The sequence below is a fragment of the Lissotriton helveticus genome, chromosome 7 (genome assembly GCF_964261635.1).
Source record: "Lissotriton helveticus chromosome 7, aLisHel1.1, whole genome shotgun sequence".
Taxonomy (NCBI): Eukaryota; Metazoa; Chordata; class Amphibia; order Caudata; family Salamandridae; genus Lissotriton; species Lissotriton helveticus.
In genome coordinates, this window is record NC_136068.1 from 673180048 (window position 1) to 673200588 (window position 20541).

A 20541-nucleotide genomic window follows, 5' to 3' on the forward strand; every position below is an offset into this window, starting at 1 on the left:
ATATTTTTTAATTATATTTAAAATATTTAAAAACATTGATATCAATTAACTTAAATTCGATATTCTTGACAACGATATTCTTGCTGATGATATTAGCATATCACGATATTGTTTACTCCATTCTTTGGTAGGTCGATATTTTGTCTGAACACCAAGTAAATATCCGTAATTTCCTTAATGGAAATCTTGTGAAATGAGAGCAGGTGTTCCACTGGAGGAGGTTACAAGCCATACAACAGGTTAATAAGCAGTTACTGTAAACCTAGGGGCATATTATCAACAACTAGCGAAATTTATCGCTATATAAGCTTAGTGAAATTTTTTTTAATCACCGCGCATCGCCGAATTTTACCGCAGAGATAACATGCTATTAGCAACACATATCTCCAAAGCGATAAAATATCCGGCGATAGCGGCAAAATGCGTGAATATCGCCGGTAATTCAGCTATATTCAGGCATTGTCGCTAATAGGGACTTAACCTGAATATCCACCTCCCATTGGATATACAGGCTAAGAAGTGGATCTGAGCAGGCGTCAGGATTAGGCGATATTCGCGCTTAGCGCAAATATTTTTATCGCTACACCTGCGTTGATAATAGGCGATAGCGATGATAGCGACTGCTTTCAGTCGGTAACAGGTTGGGTACGCCCACTTTGCATGTCATTAGCGATAAAAATCGCTGACATGCAAAGCGGGCCCCAAACCTCTCGCTATCACCTAAAAGCTGTCGCTAACTGATGTTAGCGGCTTTGCAGCTGAAAACGACCGCAAAAGCGACGATAATTTCATTTCGCCTGCCTTGGTAATATACCCCCTAGTTGTTTAAGATGAAGAATAGGTGATTGATAAAACAATGTATATTTTGGATGCCAAATTCAGAAGACAGATTCTGAAATCCGATACATTTCATTTCAAGTCTTTACTTAGAATGAAGTCTGGTCCCCTACTCCAATGATGTCTCAATTACAACTATGCCCAGTGCCAGAGCCTTCCCCTCAGATTTTCACCTCAAATGCCCTCTTAATGGAAAGTATACTTTGCCTGCCTACCCGAGCCAGGACTTTCAACTGCTCTCTCCTACAGCGCAGTGCTGCATGTCAAGCCTGTGCCTCTTTTTTCCCTCTTCAGGGTTTTGGTGTTCCTTGCCTTGAGACCAGCAAGAGCTTGTCAAACTTGTTGAAGACAACGTGCAATGGCAACAATGGTAACCACAGGTGTCGGCTCTTCAATCCTACTGATAGAGACCAATGCATTTCTAGAGGTCACAACATGTGCTTCTGGACATGACCAAATTAATGTTGCTCCAAAATATCTATGTGCAGTGATCCAAGCCTTTGATGTACTTCATAGGTGACCATCTTCTGATACCATATTTGGTACCACGGAATGATTCACAAAACAAACACAGCAACACAATCTGCACGCTAGACTCCTTTATTGTGGAGTGGAGTGCACAAATAAAGGGCAAACCAGTCATTTGCATGAAGCCTCTGCAGCTCTGTTGACACCGAGATACTCTGTTTGCAGGAAAAGGACGATGTTCCAGAAGATCGTGGACCAGTCAAAGACATACGAGAGCGAACAGGCCTGGACAGACTACTTGATGCTGGAACAAACCCGCAAGGAAATCGTCATGTAAGTTTTTGAAGGCAAAGCTTCAGCCGGATGCTGGGTTTGAGTGTGGTTTTGCAAAGATCATAGTCATAGAAAGGTGTGTCTATTTTATGCTGTAGTTGTTGTTAGCCCAACCATAGCATATGCCACCTACTATTAATTTGCAAATGTGTCTTGATGAATATTGCACATTTTGGGTATAACATTTTTTTCTGGGTACTAAAACATTAACAATGTTGAGAACACCAGAATTCCCGTAATCCGGGCCTCCTCCTGGCCCCGATTTAAATTATTTGATGACACAACATGTAAAGCATACAGTTGAAACTTGTAAAAGAGAAAAGGGAAAGGATAAAGTGATAAGAGGGTTTGTACAGGGAGAGGGGTGATAAAAGAGTGGAATGAAAGAATATGAGGGGACCTTGCAAAACGATGGAGGGCAAACCCCCTCAGGTCGGTCACACATTGGCCATTTTTCATGTAAGTACTCTTGTAGCAGTGCATTCAACCAAATCCTATCCGTCTAAATAGTGATCAGAGGAGCGTATCACATTCCGGTCAATCATATGACTCTCAGGTCGCAGATTCTTACTATGACCCGGTAATTGACTTCAGTCCATCCAGGAATGATTATGCTGCTTTCACATGCGTTGCTTTTTGTGCAAAACCCTTAGCCTTGCCGGGCTCGACGCTGCTGCTCTTTCACTTATCTCCATCTACAGATCAACTGCAGCCTTTGCTTCTTCTTAAGGGTCAGAATAATAAACAAGAGCACCCGTAGACCTCAGACGTAACATGGGCATGACTGTATACATGCAGCAATAGCGTACCATGAAAGTATCTTTTTTGAAACTATTCTATGAGTCAAAGTAATATAATGAATACACCATAAGGTATTGGCATGCATCCAGTGTCACTTGCGATTTGAGCTCAGGCTTCAATCACATGGGACACAGGACACACATCAGTGAGAGTGTTTGGCAATACTTGCACTTTTGCATTTAATCACCAGATCCTCCTAGATCACTGTTTTTGGCAAATGTGCGCCCTCACATTGGGAGATAGTGGAGCAACCCAAATCCCTGATCAATTTGTGTAGTGTGATAAAGGCTGCTTTTTTTAAGCAGGTGCACATTGTAGCTTATTCCATGGCAAACAGCATTGCAAAGCTAAAATCTAGCTAAACATTCAATTAACTATCCAATATCCTACCCCCACTTCAATCGCCCCACCTACTTTTCCCACCCGCAAGTATCTCATTGCTATTGAAGCATATTTCAAAATTTTCATCATTAACTTTCCCCTACAGCCTATGATTGCAAGTATTAAACTCTATGCAACTAAACTTCTTAACCTTGAACTTCCTGCCTACCTTCCCTGTGTTTCACAAATGGCAACTCCAACTCCAACTTCTGTAACCTGCCGCAAAACTTTCCGGGCCACCTCTACACACCTGTCTCAAGTGACAACTGTACAACAGTAACTTCTCCTTATGTACCTGTCCCAACAACAGGCTCTAAGAAAAAGCAAACTGCCAGGAAACCTAAAGACCCCCAACAGCAACTTCTTAAGGGATGGGGGCATGAGGAAAGGGGATGCCCAGAACTCCTTGCCACCAGGTCACCTGAAACCTAAAATTGTGGCAGGGAGCCCAAAATCAGCCACCAATATAGCCCTGTTGGGCTCCATTGGACTCCCTCGAAGTCCAATCCAATATGGCTGCACCCACTCCAAAAGACTCCAGTGGGCAGACCTCACTTTGGTATAGCCTCATATCTTGTGACATTGGGATAGTCAATACTCCTTCACACAGCACACATTCACTCTTGCACTGACACTAGGATCCCATTACCAAATTGCGTATGCACTCCTATTTGAGGGTGGGAACTCTCCCTTGCAGCGCAATACTTGTTGAATAATTAAAGCATTTTACTCTTACTATGAGGTGTGTATAGTGCTCGTCTGCAAAGGTCTCAATTGGCGACTTAGATGACAATAGTGCTCAGGTAACTCTTCCTCATCCTGACAATGACCGCTTAATTAATGTCCAGGTTGAAGCGCCATTAGACTATATGGTACAAAATATATTTTCAATTTATCCTAAAAATGTATGGACTATAAAGCACTCAAACACTCTGGGCTGGATTCACAAAGGAACTTATGTGTAGTACAGTTAAGAGTGCAGAGTCTCCGCACTTGGGGCAGAATCCCCGCACTAAGCACAGAACCTCCACATGGCGCACTACATGCAGTATGCCATGCAGAGATTGCACTGCGAGTGTGAAGACTCTGACCCGAGTGCAGAGAGTCTGCACTCATAACCTTCCTACATGCAAGTACCTTTGTGAATTGGCCCCTCTGTAATAATTGTGTATATGCAATTTGTCATAATTTTTCTTGTTTGATCGCATTTGCGGCTTTTTTTTACTATCATTAGCATAGTGTTCACCTTTCACACTGAGCACTTCTACAATACATCTATTTGACGATCATTTGAAATTTGTCTATGTCCACTGAAAAATCTTTGATATAAATGTTTCGACATAGTGTATACAATTCTTCTAAAGGGTCAGCATGCCAAAGTCAGCCACAGAGAAGAAAGAATGTGTTCACCCCATGCTTGAAGAGTTTCTCTGATGGATCACTGGCAGCTCTCCTGTCTTTCTCTATTACTTTCTGCATTTTGTCTAGATAACACGTTGCTTCCATCACCGAGCCCCTAAAGTCCTCTCAGTCCTATATCAAGGGTCTCCAAACTGTAATGAAAATTACTTCTGATCAGTGAAAATCGTTTTGAGTTACTGAAGGCCAAGTAACTCATGCATTGTTACCAGACACCCTCTCACCCAGCTACATTTACTTTTAACCTAATGTCCATGGAACCCGATACTATCGGTTGAACAAAATACTGTGACTAGAGGTACTGTGATAGGGTTGCCATGTGAGTCAGTGAGTGCATGGTCTTTGGGGATGTATGAACATGCGTGAATGAATGGGATATATTTGAATGGGTGACTGAGGTCCTGCGGGCTATGTACTTGTGGCACAGGAAATACCTTTCCCCAAATGTGGACCCTTACATGTACAACACAAACATACGATTGTTTTCTTAAATGGGTGAAATTTAAAGTGCAGAAAAATGTTCTCCAAAATGGCTATATTTTCCAGTTATAAATATGGCAGCACGTCTACCAGCCACTGGGAGCAAGACGCCTGCTGTGTGTAAATAAGCTACTTTGAGTAGGGAGATAATTCAATTGAAGAGTTAACTTTATGTTTATATGTATTAACCCGTTGGCTGCTGCCGTCGGCCATTGGCCGACGGCAGCTCTACCTCGCTGGTGCTGCCGTCGGCCAATGGCCTACGCGACCGCGCCCGTTTTTTAAAACGGCCGCACTGCCGCAAAAAAGCGGAAGCAGCCAACGGGTTAAATAAACTCATCATTTTAATGTCCTTCCATGTCAAAGTGTTTTTACAAACAGCAGGCATATTACTCCCAGTGGCTTGTATACATAGTTATAACACAAAAATAGTCATTTGTTTAAATGTGAGAAATTTAAAGTGAAGAAACATGTTTCATAAAACATTAGGACATAATTGGCTTCATTTAAAGTATAGAAAAACATTAAGACAATGTTTCATAGAAACATTTTTCTTTACTTTAAATTTCGGCCATTTAAAAGAAAAGGACTGTATGTTTCAGCTATAAATATGGCACTGTGTTTACCAGTCACTGGAAGCAAGATGCCTACTGTTTGTAAATGTTACACATTGAAAAGGGAGAAAATTAAAATGAAGCTAACTTAATTATTAAGTTAACTCTCCATTTAAATTGTATCTCTATGAAAAGCTTTCAGAAATATCATTTTCTTCTCATGCTCCAATATTGAGTTGAGAATTACTTTTGTTTAAGAGTTAAATAACTCAGGTCAGGTGCCTCCAATCAGTACATCTCGAGCTACCAGTAGCTTGCAGTGACCTTCAAAGTAGCTCCCAGCCTTGAGTTTATTTTTAACTAAGAATTGCAGCATTTTCCATTTAAAGTTAATGAAAGGCATTGTTTATTATACATTATTTTATTAACAGGCTGCTGATAGCAGAGCCTGATAATGGGCAGTGCTCCACTTAGATTTATAACCCATGAGTTTAGAACTGAAGCACTGAGGTATTTAACTGTTAAACTAAATAAATTCTCAACTCAATATTAAATTGCTGTGCAACATGTCTAATAAACACTGACAAAAGCAATAGATTTTGCAGAGCCGAAACCTATTGGCTTTGCCAAGGCTTGTTATTCCTGCTCCGTACCAATGTCAACAAGCAACATGATTCCTGTTTGGGTGATTGCTGCCTCTGCCCCTCCGGGCTCTTTCTTTGCCATACCTGCTCAGGTGCTCAGGTCAGGCCAGGACACCTTTTGCATTCCCCTTTTCCAGTTAAACTGGTGCCAAACATGCCCTGGGGAGGAGACTGGAACGGTCCCAAGCGCTCCCTATTACTGAGGACCGTGGGCGATCCACGCATTCATCATGGTCAATCAGTAGCATTACCCAGTCTTCACACAACCGCCAACCGGGCCAGTGGCAGGAGCTCCTCCACCACCCTATGACCAATTCCTCTAGTAGCATATGCTTCCTCTGCTAAGCTACAGCAGCCTTATCAGTGTTCCTGACTCTTGCTGTGGGCCTAGGACACAGCTTAGTGCTTGAGCTTCAGAGGTGACCAGCCATCTTCCCTCTCTCACCAACTGTTTTACAGTTTAATATATGAGTCACATGGAACTGATCTTCTCTGTGTAAATGTAACAAACTGATTTTTTTAATAAATAACAATTTCAGTAGGATTTCCTAACAACAATTAGGGTTTCATACAACCATTGCATAATAGAATATATATAGCATAGCTATAGGAATCATGTTTAGGATGCAATCACATACAACAGTGAAAACCTTAAGTGGTCAGAAGCGACTTTTAGAAAGGACACAAGGCAGAAAGTCATGTAAGGTAACATTTTACTTTAAGCTATGTCCTGAGAGTAAACACATATAAACACAGGACCAGACCTATTTCCAATGCATGTTGTGCGTTAAGGTTTTTTTAGCAGACTGCGTCTCGAGGCCTGCTTAAATGGTTGATGTGGTGTCTCTAGAACCACCTCCCTAGACCACAGATAGGAATCTACTATATGACGTCTGGCCATCTCATCACAGTCCTACTGCCTCTTGAGTCCTCCCAAGTGGGAAAGATCCAGGAAACATGATCTCATAATCTCAACGGTTTCAGAATAAATTACTGGATTGGTTAGCGAAAAGAGAGTTGGGGCTAGATATTGTCCCTAGCATAACTTCGTTGACGATTGATTCACTCATGAGCTCATTCCAGATAACCTGTGGATTTCCATCGTATTGCGCTTGCCTCTACATGGAACTGCCACTGCCGCCGGAAGAGCGCGACTATCCCTTCATAAATGATCTCCTAATACCTGGACTCTGAAATATTGATAGGCAGGAGCTGGAAAAACCAATGACGGAGGATGAGATTGGACTAGAAATCCGCAACCCCAATGGATTCCTGGTCGAATTCTGCAAGAAATATGCATCATATCTGACGCTGTTACTGATGTACACTGATGCACTCACCTCAGGTGAACTACTGTATGTCCTCCGGGGTGTCACGATTTCAGTGAACCTATAACTTCGGAAATCACTTAGCCAATGCAGGTCATACAGACCCATTTCTCTTATGAATCTAGAGACAAATACTCTTGCATAAATTCTGGCAAACAGGTCGTTGAAAGTAATCAGAACAGTAGTGCACTCAGATCAGATTGAGTTTATGCCGTAATGTGGCACCCGCCACTGTCTAAGAACCCTTCCTCCGGCGATGACCCTGTCTACTGGGGCAAAGGCTTGAAGGGCCCTGGGGTCAATAGACTTTTAGAAAGTCTTCAATTTAATTTGATGGGACTTCTTGTTCCATGTGCTGGAGTGAATAAATGTTGTCCCTCGTTTTAGACACTATGTAGCGATACTCTATTCCAAACCAAAGGCAAGAGTCAGAATCAATGGAAAACTGTTCAACGATCACTACTGAGCATGCCATGCGAAAGTGATACCCCTTCTCCTTCCTTATGTACACCATGTTCATGGAGCCGTTGTCTGAATGGATCAGACGCGATGTTTAGTTTTGCAGCTTCTGTTCTGTCCAGGGGAATGGAAGATAGGATCTCACTCTACTCAGATGTTGCCTTAATATGCATAAGTAATCCTTCCCTGCCCCATCTGATGCAAATGCTCCAAATATATGCAGAGGCATTGGCCTTCTAGTAAATTGGTCTAAATCTACATAATACGTCTAACTCGGACACAGGATAACATACACCGTACCATTATCCTTCGATGGGCAGACCAGCATTTCAAATATCTTGGCATGCTTATCACCCCTGGTTGCTCGTGTATAGCTGGGCTTAGATACATGGGAACACCTGCCTTTAAATATAGTGAATAGGGGACAGTGACTGCCAGCACGGCTTGTGGGTGGGTGGGCATGCACAGGGGGTCATGTGGGGTGGGGGGTCACACGGGGAGGAGGAGTCACGCGGGGGGTCACATTTTTTTTAAATACCTTTCCATCGGGTCCCGTGTCTTCACTTCTCCTGCCCTCCTGCCTCCGACAGGAACAGGAAGCAGGCAGCCAGGCTCCCTCCCCTAAGCTGATCACAACGCTGCATGCAGCTTTGTGATTGTTCTGGACCGCCGTGACAAGCACTCAGCCAGGGGCTAGAGGGTGCGCATAACTGGTTTGGGCAGCCCGAGAGGGACGACCAATATTTTTTTTTGCACTCAAGAATGGGCAATCCACTCCTCCCCTGCCCTGCTTGGAGAGCAGAGCAGCCCCGCCCGCCCACCCACCTGCAAAGCAAACATAAAATGGTAATAATTAAAAGTTATTACCATGTTATGTTTTGGCTTCTCGCACTGCGAGAAAGCAGTGAGGTGACGCTCCTCCGCCATAGCGGAGGAGCCGCCCCTGTTATGGGAGCCTCAATCAAGATGGTCTCCTTCCCCTGAATTCTGTTAAGCTTCCAGACTTGTCCTTATGCTCTACCCCCCGTCCCAAACATTCTTCTCCTAACTGCAAACAGCAAGAGTGAAATGTCTATGGAAGGGGGGGGGGGGGGGGGGGGGCAGCCACGAATTGGATTTCGCAAATGTGTGCTGGAACCATATGACGGGAGACTAGGAATTGAGGATATGCAATTGTACTATTGAGCCAGTCACAACATTCTGATCAGCAACTGACTGTTTGCAGACTGCACAGATTCTCCACTAGCCATTCAACTCCGGAACTGTGAGCAACAGAATGTGATGTGACTTTTAAATGGGTCATTTAAATGTAGTAATCACCCCCACGGCTACCACAGCGTCAATAACCTATCAGGACCAGACACTGTGGTGGATTAAATGGCACAGTGTGTCTACTGGGGAAACGACTTCGTGGTCTGGTACATGGCTACAACAGACAGCGACTCTGAAAGGCTTTCGTGCCTGGGACACCATAGGAATCTCTAAGAGAGACGATTTCTGGGAGGGCAATTCCATACTCACATTTCAGTATCTCAAAGACACGTACGAAATGCACAGATCGCAATGCTATCGTTATCTCCAACTATGACGTCCCCTCGAGCAACACGGAGCAGCATACTCGCTGTCCCAGACTGTAATCTCATTGAGGCTCAGATCACGATGACCCTTCTTGGTAGGAAAAGGATTTTGATGATACATAGAACATTGGTAAACAACACCCCTGACCCCATATCAACATTGAGAGACTGCTGGGAGGATGACATAGGTGTCTTGGAAGAGGAAGATTGGGTAGAGTCAAGGATGGACCCCAGAGCCATGGCTGTCTCCATGAGACTGACATTAACTCAACTCGATTATCTACACCGGGGGTACTTATATAGCCCATTACGACTGAGTAAAATGAAACATGTCCTAGATCTGCTCTGTCTGAGATGTAGGGAGGCAATGTGGAGTTTCTTTAAAACCATTGGGGAATACCCTGTGATAAAAAATTCTGTAGTGAAATGGCTTGTGATAGCGGAGTACAAAATGATGCTGTTGGCACTGATGGACGTGTGGGGAGGGTAGTATGAGCAATAGACTCCTGGTGGCCATGGGCCTCCTCTTTGCCAAAAGAGACATAGCCCGCCATTGGAGGACTGAGCAGGCATCCTCTGTGATGGCATGGACTAAAGGGAAGGACTAATGCGCCAGAGCTGAGGAAATGTATACAAATTGAGAGACTGCCCTAACAAACACAGCAAGATCTGGGGTGCCTAGATAGCCTACTCCACGAACAATGATAGACAACTGTATAGGGATTGTTACCCTTTGTCCGTTTACGTTACAGCAGGGTCGGAGAATAGTCGTGACAAGGATGGTATGATCTCTATGACTATTGTGAACATCAACTACGTTGTAAAACTATAAAAAGAGTGCGGAAAAAAAGTTTGCGGAATAAGTGGCTGTAAGTGTTCTTCCTAGAGCTGGTTCTATAGAAACATGATTTCAACAGTGGCACTAACAGAGCAAACTTGGGGGCATATTTACAAGGGAATGGTGGAGCATGGCATTAACCCCGTGCATGCTCGTGACGGCCCTTGGCCGTCACCCGTCACGGTGGGCATGTGCGGAGGACGGCCGGGGGCCATCCGAATCCCGCCCACTAATTAAAATGCCCACACAGCGCAAACATTTGCCCCGCATGCAAAGGGTTAAGCACAAAATGCTAACACCATGCTCCGTCATTCCGAAAATGCAGGGATGTTCCATATTTACAAAGATACGGCACATCCCTGCATTTTCCCTAGCGCTGCACTAAATTAAGCTGCCTAGAGCCAACGCAGGTACCCTTGAACAATCGCCCAAGGGTGCCTGCATTGAGGGAATGATTGTTTATGTGCAGGAAGGTGTTCCTTCCTGAACATAAACAATCACAAATGGATGGCAATTTGTAACTTTTTTTTATGATTGTTAATGCGTAGGAAGCAACGTCTTCCTACACATAAACAACCATTCGTGGCATTTTGCCATTTCTATGTGTGCTGCGCAATGCAGCACAAATAAAAACAGAAAAAATTAGGAGGCATTAAGCATTTTTCCTCCTTTCGTCATGTTAAGAACAGGTGTTCCCTGGTCTTAATTTTGGTGCTGTCTCCTATTTACGCCACCCTTATAAATAGGGGGCAGCGTCAAAATCAAAGGGTGTTGCGGCACAACACATGCAGCAACACCCATTGCCCGCACCTTTCACGCTAAGTGTAGTGTGAAAGGGGGCCTTGTTTACAAGGCGGCGTTAAGCCATGTTAAGTGGCTTTACGCCGCCTTGTAAATAAGGCGTAGTCCCTATGGCCTCAGGAACAGCGTTAAATGTGACGTTCCTGTGGCAAAAGGGGCTTGTAAATCAGTAGCAGCCAGTGCAGGTAAGAGTGGTGGGACGGGAGGGGTGGGGTGAGGAGGATTTGACATGCGACGACAAGGGAGAATAAAATTTAAAAAAGAAAAACACTTAACTTGCGCCCGCCGCATTGCTAACTCAGCAATACGGTGAGCGCAAGGTAAGTGCTTTTTTTATTTTTTATTCTCCCTCGTCGTCGTATGTCCATTTTCCCCCCAAACCCCGCCGTTCTTACCTGCACCGGTCACGGATGTTGTAAATATGCCCCTCGAGTTTTCTAAAAGGAAGACAGGCTGTCCCTTTGCCAGGGGAGGGAGGCCCGGTATGTCACTTTTGTGCGAGTGACAGAAATAAATCCACGGCCCTGCCCTGGTCAGTTCCTGATCCTTGACAGCATGTGGCCACTCCACTGATGAATAGCCTTTTCGTTTTTCCCTAGGGCCATGATGATGACAGCATGTGACCTGTCTGCCATTGCAAAGCCATGGGAGGTGCAGAGCAAGGTAAGGCTCCAGATGTTGCGGGTGCATGTATGTCTGCAAGGTAAGTTTACAAGTCCAGGGCACTGCTTTAGTGCCAGACTGGGTGTTGGTAAGGCTCCATATGGAAGCTGCTTTCTGCTAACCTTCTATGTGTAGGCTACTCTAAGGCAGATCTCACTGTGTATGGTGCTACATGTAAGACTTGAGGTATTACGAGTTTTTAAGGAACTGAAAGGGAGATAGACATACATAGGGATATGTACCTGTAGGCAATACATGTAGGGCTCTTGTGTGTAATGCTTCTTTGTATGTTGCAGTGTAGTAGTGACCCCCCTTTAGAGTGCTGGTGGGTATGGTGGATCTTTTTGGTAGGGCCCCCTGTGTTTGTCCATTTAAGGTAAGGCTGCATGTGTAGGGATTTGTAGGCATCATGTGCAGTGAGTTTTCAGGAAGTGGGCCTATGTTTACTGTACTGAAAAGCAAGGGTGCGTATCTGTGGGGCTGTAGCATAAGGCAGTATATGTAGTCCGCCTTTAGGTACGACACAAGCTGTATGTCGCCATATGGTTCGATGAGTGTATGAGGAGCTGCTTGGAAGGTCCATATATAATGCCCACGTGTTGTGTAGGAGTCAACTGCAGTAGGCTCTAACAACCAAGGCCCTGCTGTGTTGAACCTACCTCCACAGCCACAGATGGGGTACAACATGTAATTATGCCGGAATTTTTGTGGTGTCCAATTTTCTGTTATCCATTCCACACAGAGATAACAGATGTACACTGTTCATTGAGCGTTTGTTGCTTAACTCTGGAACTCTTCATATCTTTCCTAAGCAGGCATTTGATAAATCATCTGCATTTTTATATCACATTCTACTATCACTAGGGCAATGTGGCGCTTTCTTCACCTGGGTGTCTTTATCATACTGCTTGTGGTTTTCCATGCACTATATATGGTGTGTTTGGTTGGGTATGGTTAGTAGAGATGTGCTCGTTTTAATCCTAGATTACTAGTGCATGTGTTTAATCCGAAAGTACAATGACTTTAATGCAGATAACGATCTCTGTCATGTTTTATATGTACCCGTGCATATGTTGAAAGACTTTGCGACCGGTGTGGTCGGTTGTCCATTGCCCAAACTGTGCAGTGTGTTTTGTAGCCAGGCAAGGCAAGCCTGGGAAACAGTGATGAAACAATATTATGGGGGTGGTATATGTAAACTAATTTTAGCTGAAGGTTTTAGATATTTGCTAGTGTGGTTGGTGAAATATGTTTGTCTGTGAATGAGAATGCTGTTTTTAGTTAATAGTTTGGGGCGCTGTTAGTGTTGTCTGGCTTGACAGTGCAGCTGTCTTCAAAACCAACTGTTTAAAAATGATTTAATATATGAATAGAGTGGACTTTGGCTATGCCCAGAGGACTGTTTTCTCTTACCTCATACAAAACTTGTGGTGGACCTTAAGGTAGTATATGAAAACAAAAAGGGAGGGACCCTACTATTTCAAAATAGGGACAGGGTAGATACAGTTGGCAAACACAGAAGGCGTCCCTAGCAGTTACTAGCTAATGTGTGTGAGTACTAGGCAAGCAAAAAATAAAGAAAGTCTAAATGCATAAAAATTACATTATTCATGTGCAGAGATGTCAATTTAAAGGGTCACTCAAACAACAGAAAATACAAAGAAATACAGGAAAATATAATTTATAAAAACAATTTATTACACAAAATATTTTAAAAACATAGTACATTAAAACAATTCATTGATAATCATATATACAGTACACAAATCAAGAAAACAAGGTCAACGCTGCGTTTCGGTGATTTCATACAGATGTTCACCTTCAGGACAGTTTTCTTTATTAATCGCAAGGACAGGTCTAACAGTAGCTGTCACTTCCAGAGTATGTGAAATCAAGTATATGTGGCTGTACTTTCTAAAATTTCATAAAGATACGCCTGGAGTCAGCACCAATAATTACTCGGCTCTCGAATTTGGGAGACCTTCTAACAGTTCCGAATTGGTAAAATAAAGACTGGTAGATGCCTGGCAGGGGACCTAAAAATTGGTCTGCTTGCAAATCGCGACTGGATAGCGGCTGAGCCTAGCACATCCCCAACTTTTTTATTTTTCTGGCTCTGAGCTTACTTCTGGCCACACTTATTTAGAAGGCTGTTAGGTTCTGCATAAACCTTCGGAACGCGAAACGGGCTTCCTGTCTCCCACATGGCCTCTTTCCAATCATTGGACCCTTTAAATTGACATCTCTGCACATGAATAATGCAATGTTTATGCATTTAAACTTTCTTTATTTTTTGCTTGCCTAGTACTCACACACATTAGCTAGTAACTGCTAGGGACGCCTCCCGGACCTGAAGGTAGGCCTGGGCGTTAAATTCAGTTCCGCTTGCAGAATTTGTAGAATTTGGCGTTCCGTGAAGAGCGCAGAATTGCCAAAAATTCTGGGATCCATGGCTTCGTGGATTTGTTTGCTTGTTTGCGCCTTCAAAATGCGTGTTCGCAAGATATTTCTCCCCGAGCACGCAACCAGTGTTCGCGAACAGGAAAAAAGCATCGCAAACAGGCAGAACAAGCAATTCCGCGTATTCGCAGAACTTTTGCGTGCTCGTGGAGATTTTTTTACTGTTTTGAAGAGCGTTGCGTAGCGCGACTACACAAATTCCGCCCACCCCTACCTGAAGGCCCAGATGGATAGGCGATCAACATGCAACAGCATTATTTACTAGTATAACTGGGGCACACAACAGTGGCAGAACTGCAAACGCTCAAATATATGATTTGCATGAAGTTGACTGAGTAATACCCATATACCGGAAGTGGCATAGAGAGCATGGTCAGCGACTAGCTGCCGCCTCCCCCCCAATCCGGCACCCAACACCCAGGAACGTGGACACGAGACGTCTTTACTTTTTGGAAGGCGGGCGCTAGTCGCCCGGCCGTATTTATTAAAGTATGAAATTAAAAAGGTTTTTAATTGCATAATCAACAATTTATACAAAAATCAGCAGGACATTCAGATACACAATTATTATCAACAAGTTTGAGAGCCTGACCTTAACAAAACTCTAATACATGTTGTTTCCTAACCGAGACTAAACATCCTCATCTTGATTTTTGTACATTTCTGGCCATATGGCAGGGTCACTACCGGTGTCAGGTCCTACAAGCTGCGCCTCCCCTAGAGACGTGCGCATGCGCAGTGTTACCCCGGGAATTGCCCGGTCTACGCCCTGAACTCCATTTACCCACTAAAGGAGGGCCCTTACTCTGCGCCGGTGGCGTCATGAGTCCACGCGCGCGGGGTGGCTACCAGCCTAAGGAAAGCGTGAACTACTCCTACCCGCGCTCCTTTGCTTTGCAGCATCCATTACCTTGCCCCTGGAGTTCTGGGAGTGGCCCGCAGGCCCCTCCCCCTGGGCGGGAACCTCCATAGGATGATGCCCGCCCCCTCAGACCTCAAATATGTGCTCACCGATAATGACCTTACCGCATGCCCCATACCTAATAAATACGACGACCTATGGGAAAAAATTCTAAAGGACAGCTACACTGGCTAATAAATAACAGTATCAACGTATAGCTACAAAGGGAAAAAAGGCCTAAAGACACTTGGCATCAAATACAATTCACTTCACACATGGTTTGCTAAAAAGGGGAAAAAATTCCTAAACAAAAGCATCAACAAAATATACCAACAGTTCCATCTCAACTACCCTGTGAGACATGTGGACCGTACCTTCATAACTTACCATTCAACCAAACATAAGAACTGCTACAAGACTTTTTTGTTCCAAGGGATGGTGGGTGGGAAAACAAAGAAGCCCCGAGCGCGGGGCACACCGTTCAGCGAGGGAGCGTCCAGGGACAAGGGGGTCTCCTGGGCGCTCCCCACCTCTTTATTCCCGAGGGGCCAGGCGGCCCCTCCTATAGCCCGCCCCCCCTGACCCGGACCTTCTACCTTGGATCCGGGTCAGGGAGGCCGCCGGCCAATCGGCGTTGGGTCGCGCCCCCCAGGGCACGCCCCCACCGCCGAATGACAACAAAGGGAAAAGGGGGGGCGACGGTCGCCGCGCCGCCATGCGTGCGGGGGGGCCGAGGGCCCCCCCTTTTCACATGGTCAGCGACTAGCTGCCGCCTCCCCCCCAATCCGGCACCCAACACCCAGGAACGTGGACACGAGACGTCTTTACTTTTTGGAAGGCGGGCGCTAGTCGCCCGGCCGTATTTATTAAAGTATGAAATTAAAAAGGTTTTTAATTGCATAATCAACAATTTATACAAAAATCAGCAGGACATTTAGATACACAATTATTATCAACAAGTTTGAGAGCCTGACCTTAACAAAACTCTAATACATGTTGTTTCCTAACCGAGACTAAACATCCTCATCTTGATTTTTGTACATTTCTGGCCATATGGCAGGGTCACTACCGGTGTCAGGTCCTACAAGCTGCGCCTCCCCTAGAGACGTGCGCATGCGCAGTGTTACCCCGGGAATTGCCCGGTCTACGCCCTGAACTCCATTTACCCACTAAAGGAGGGCCCTTACTCTGCGCCGGTGGCGTCATGAGTCCACGCGCGCGGGGTGGCTACCAGCCTAAGGAAAGCGTGAACTACTCCTACCCGCGCTCCTTTGCTTTGCAGCATCCATTACCTTGCCCCTGGAGTTCTGGGAGTGGCCCGCAGGCCCCTCCCCCTGGGCGGGAACCTCCATAGGATGATGCCCGCCCCCTCAGACCTCAAATATGTGCTCACCGATAATGACCTTACCGCCACAGGCCAGCATTGTTAACCGACGATCTGGCCTCCCCCTGCCTTGACCTACCCTAGAAAATTCTCACTTTAGGAAAACCTTCCAACCAGGCCCTGACATTATCAGACCCCCAGGACCTCCCCTCCCTCCGTCTGGAAATCCCTCCAACCAGGCCCAGATATTGTCAGACCACAAGACGTTACCTGCTTCATTCAAGTGCACTCCATCCCCCAAGTAATACAGTCCACCCCCGACACGCCCATGAGGTATCGTCTGCAACAGGGGGGGGCTCGAAACAGCTTGTCCAACTGTGTGTTGATCCTCTTTACCGAGTGATTCAACGCCCTGACCGAATCCCCCGCCCGCCACTGCAATAGAGGTATGAGTTGCGACCATACTACCGTGCAACCCGGGCAAATCCTGGCACTCTACCCTGCAGTTGAGATAATCTCCTCAATCAGAATGCGTCTTCCCAGTTTAGCCAAATCATTCTCCCCCAGGTGAAGTATCACCACTGACGGGGGAAAGTGCCGGCGTGCTAACAGCCCTTGGAAGTAATCCCTAAACTGGTTGAGACATAACCCCCCTTTCCCGAAGAATGAGACGTCCAGGAGACCCACCCGCAGTGGAGATGAGCTCATCACTGAGTATTCGCCTCCCAAGTTTGGCCAAGTCATTCACCCCCTAGGTGAAGTATCACCACTGACGGGGGGTCGGGCTGCTGCGCTAAGAGTCCCTGAAAGAAATTCCTGAAGTGACCGAGGCACAGACCCCCAAACCAAATCTTCCCTGTCCCGCGTCCAGCCTGTTGCTTGTGCTGGCACGTTGTAGCTCCTCCACTTCCGGTGATGCGTTCCTCCCCTGCGTCACAGGTTTGGGAAACTGCAATAACCGGGAAAAAGAAACCAAGAAAAACCTGGGGGACAATTCCCACTTCCACCTTAGGGAATGGGTAGCACTTACACCTGCCAGCAATACTTGGGCCCTTGGTGTCCTCTTTCTCGATGTATGCTTCCCCTTTTGACGTCCACCCGCTGCTGATGTTGCGGTGTGGAGCAACCCCTCCGATATCCGCCATGAACCCAGCCGTGACTGACGTAAGCATCCTTTGGGCTGTCCACCTGTTGCAGCTGTTGTGATGTGGAGCACTCCCGGTATCCACCATGGACCCGGCCATACATAAAAATGGAAAGATAAACACACACCATTAGTGTTTCTGGCGATAACTGCTGTCCACGTGCTAGTCTTACATTACCCTCAGTTGCTAAGTTTTAGATAAGATTAGCGCCAGATGACTACTCATTAACACGTCGACAGTAAATGTTAAGCATAGCCTCAGTTTGTGCTCCATGTATTGTGATTGAATTAGTGCTACAGAGAGTGCCCTGTAGAACGACCTCTATTAGGAGTAATATCCCGTGTGCCGTACAGTGCCCAGCGGCAGTGTCACCCTATCCCGTGTGCAGTCCAGTGACCCAGTGGCAGTGCCACGGCATATTTATGGCTCCTAACAAATTCTGCCGTAAACCAGGACATCACCTCCTGTACCTGGTTTCCACCCATTTTTTGCATAGGATCTATGTGTGACACAAGACAGTCTACTTAACAGTGCAGCATCACAGTCTTTAACTAAAACAATTAGCACAGCCCTAACTCCGCCAGGCCATAAGCTGGCCCAAGGGCCTTTTTGGCTCGCCACTTTGGCTTCTGGGAAATATCATCCTAGCCAACCGAACATGATCACATGCATCCCCAGAACTATGTGATGCCGCAACTAGTCTTTCTACAGGCTCTAGGCCCCATCTCTATGCCATTCGTTGTTCCCCTACCACATTATTAATACATGGCTTTGGTACACCCCTACAACTCCACGTATATTGTGCTAAATTACTGTATGCTTTTAGCCTCGGAAAGGAACTAAAGGGATGTGTGTGGAACAAATACATATATTTGTTATACACCTGTTCTTTTTCATTTACTCATTCATGGGATTATAGACTGGTAAAACACGCTGCTCTACATTCCCTAGAGCTCAACGTATATGGTGCTAAATTACTGTGTGCTATATAAGTTTTCACACTGTAATTGTTCGCCTCAAATCTCCTCATAGGCTCCACGTATATTGTGCCAATTTACTTGTGTTTTAAATAAGTTTACTGGCTGTAATTTCTTGCTTTTAGCCTCAGAAAGGAACTAGAGGGGTGTGTTTAGAACAAATACATATATTTGTTGTTATACCCCTGTTCTTTTCCATTTACTCATTCATGAGATTAAAGACTGGTAAAACAAGCTGCTCTATATTCCCTCAAGGCTTAGCCTGAAGGCTGCACGCAATACAGCTAACCCTAGGATAGCTTACTAATAATGTTGACTTTAACCTATCATCCATGAAGGGTCGTTCGGACAGGTGCAATGTTTGGACCGGTGCAATGTCCCCCCTAGAATAGTGAACAGCACCTCATATGGTGATTACCTCCACAATGAAATAAGTCCATTGTTTTGCTTTCTGCTTTGGCTTGCAAAGGAAAGTGGGACCTGGGAAACTGGCTTTCTCAATCTCGTCAAGCCCTACCCTTAAATGTTGTTAATCCCCAGGATGACCCCAAGAGAAGGTGGTATACCCTATTCGTGAATAGTTCCATGATTGTTCAGACTATCACCTAGCAGACACCAATGATAGTCGTTCTAGAGTGTCAAAATTTGACTAATGTCAATAGCTGTTCCTTGCGTAAGAGAAATAAGCAGCAACCATGGCTTGGATAAAGTATTGCAAGTGCTTAGAGGACATCACTAAAGCAGCCCAGGAATGACAACATCCATCTAATTCTCCAGGTGAAATTTCATGTCACCCATGTAACGTGAGCTCTAATTTAGACAATGAGTTTTCCAAAAACTGAACTCATCAACTGAATGACCTGAGGTCCTGAGTGCCGACAGAGCATCTTTTGGGTAACTCACAACCCATGGCAGGGCCCGTCCCATCCGGGAGCTGCGTCTGCCTTGTGAAATCTACCCAAGTACAACCCGAGCATTTTAAAACGCCCCAAGCTCCATATTGATGAGTCCCCCCCCAGCACGTGAATGCGATCCAGTTGATGGGCATCGGTGCTTTGTGTTCATCGGGTCACATTGAATACTGCCCGTGCTAATTTAAGATAGAGTAAGTGCCACCGTTTTGGGCTGACTGGACTCCTAAATGCTTGAAAAGCTGGAGAAGTGTTACTTTACTACATTCGTGTTAAACTGGTTACTGGTGAAGGAAACTTTTACGGTACAAGTCTAATTTCGGCTAGCAAGGCAGCAGCATGCCCCCCAATAACCCTAATGTAAACAATATAACACAATAATATACACCAAGTGATATAACAAGATTCTGCCCAGCGGAAAACCCTAATGAATTCCTCGCTCTTCAGCTTTTTTGGGGATTGCTTACGCTGTAAAACGCATACAGCGTCGGCTATTGGCTGCGTTTTCTCTACCCAAAATTATGAAACAACACAGAATTTAAGTGAAATTGACATGCTAATTTCTCTGGTAACAAGCAGACTGTAGGAGTAAAGATTCACCGAGTTCAGCGGTACCGGAACCCGCCTTTCATATTTTTCATTTAACCTAAGCACACAACAAGTCGCAGAGTGCCTCCACCCTAAGGGAAAGAAACTTCGGCCAAAGTATTCTACTCCTTCTACCCATGATAATGAGACTCGCCCAGGTGCAGGAAGGCACAGGGTGACACTATTCGGCTTCGAGAGGCGAGGACAGATGCCTTCCTCCCAGAAGGGATCAAGTTTGTTTATCTTTTGTGAGGAGAAGCCCGCGTTCTATTTAACACAGATAAAGTGCCACAGGAATGTCTCAAGCACTTCTCCCAGATGAGTTTTCTATTAATCCGGTGCAGCCATGTGTAGGGGTCTACAAGCACGTTGGTGTAAAACACCTATACTCAGTGCTTAAAATGGAAAAATTACAAGTGCAGGTACCCTGTACCACAGTACCTGCTCGTTTCTGAGAAGTGCCGGTACTTACCTATTACAAGTATTACATCACTCTTGAGACGTCCAGGTACTCTCCCTCTCAAAATAAAAAGGTGCCGGACAGTACCAGCCCATTTAAAGCACTGCCTATCCTCAAGAAACAAAGGTTTGTGATTACACTTGCAAACTCTACTTGAGTATGCATGCGCGACTGCAGTCCTGCAGGGCATAT

General features: G+C 45.3%; 1 protein-coding gene across 1 annotated transcript in view; it reads left to right on the forward strand.

The window, feature by feature from the left end:
* Positions 1–20541, forward strand: part of PDE6A (phosphodiesterase 6A) — a 272026-nt gene that overhangs the window by 218772 nt on the left and 32713 nt on the right. Inside the window, exons 17-18 of the mRNA XM_078650645.1 lie at positions 1531–1638; positions 11520–11583. Of these exons, the coding sequence (XP_078506771.1) occupies positions 1531–1638; positions 11520–11583 (172 nt within the window). The remainder of the gene's footprint in view (positions 1–1530; positions 1639–11519; positions 11584–20541) is intronic.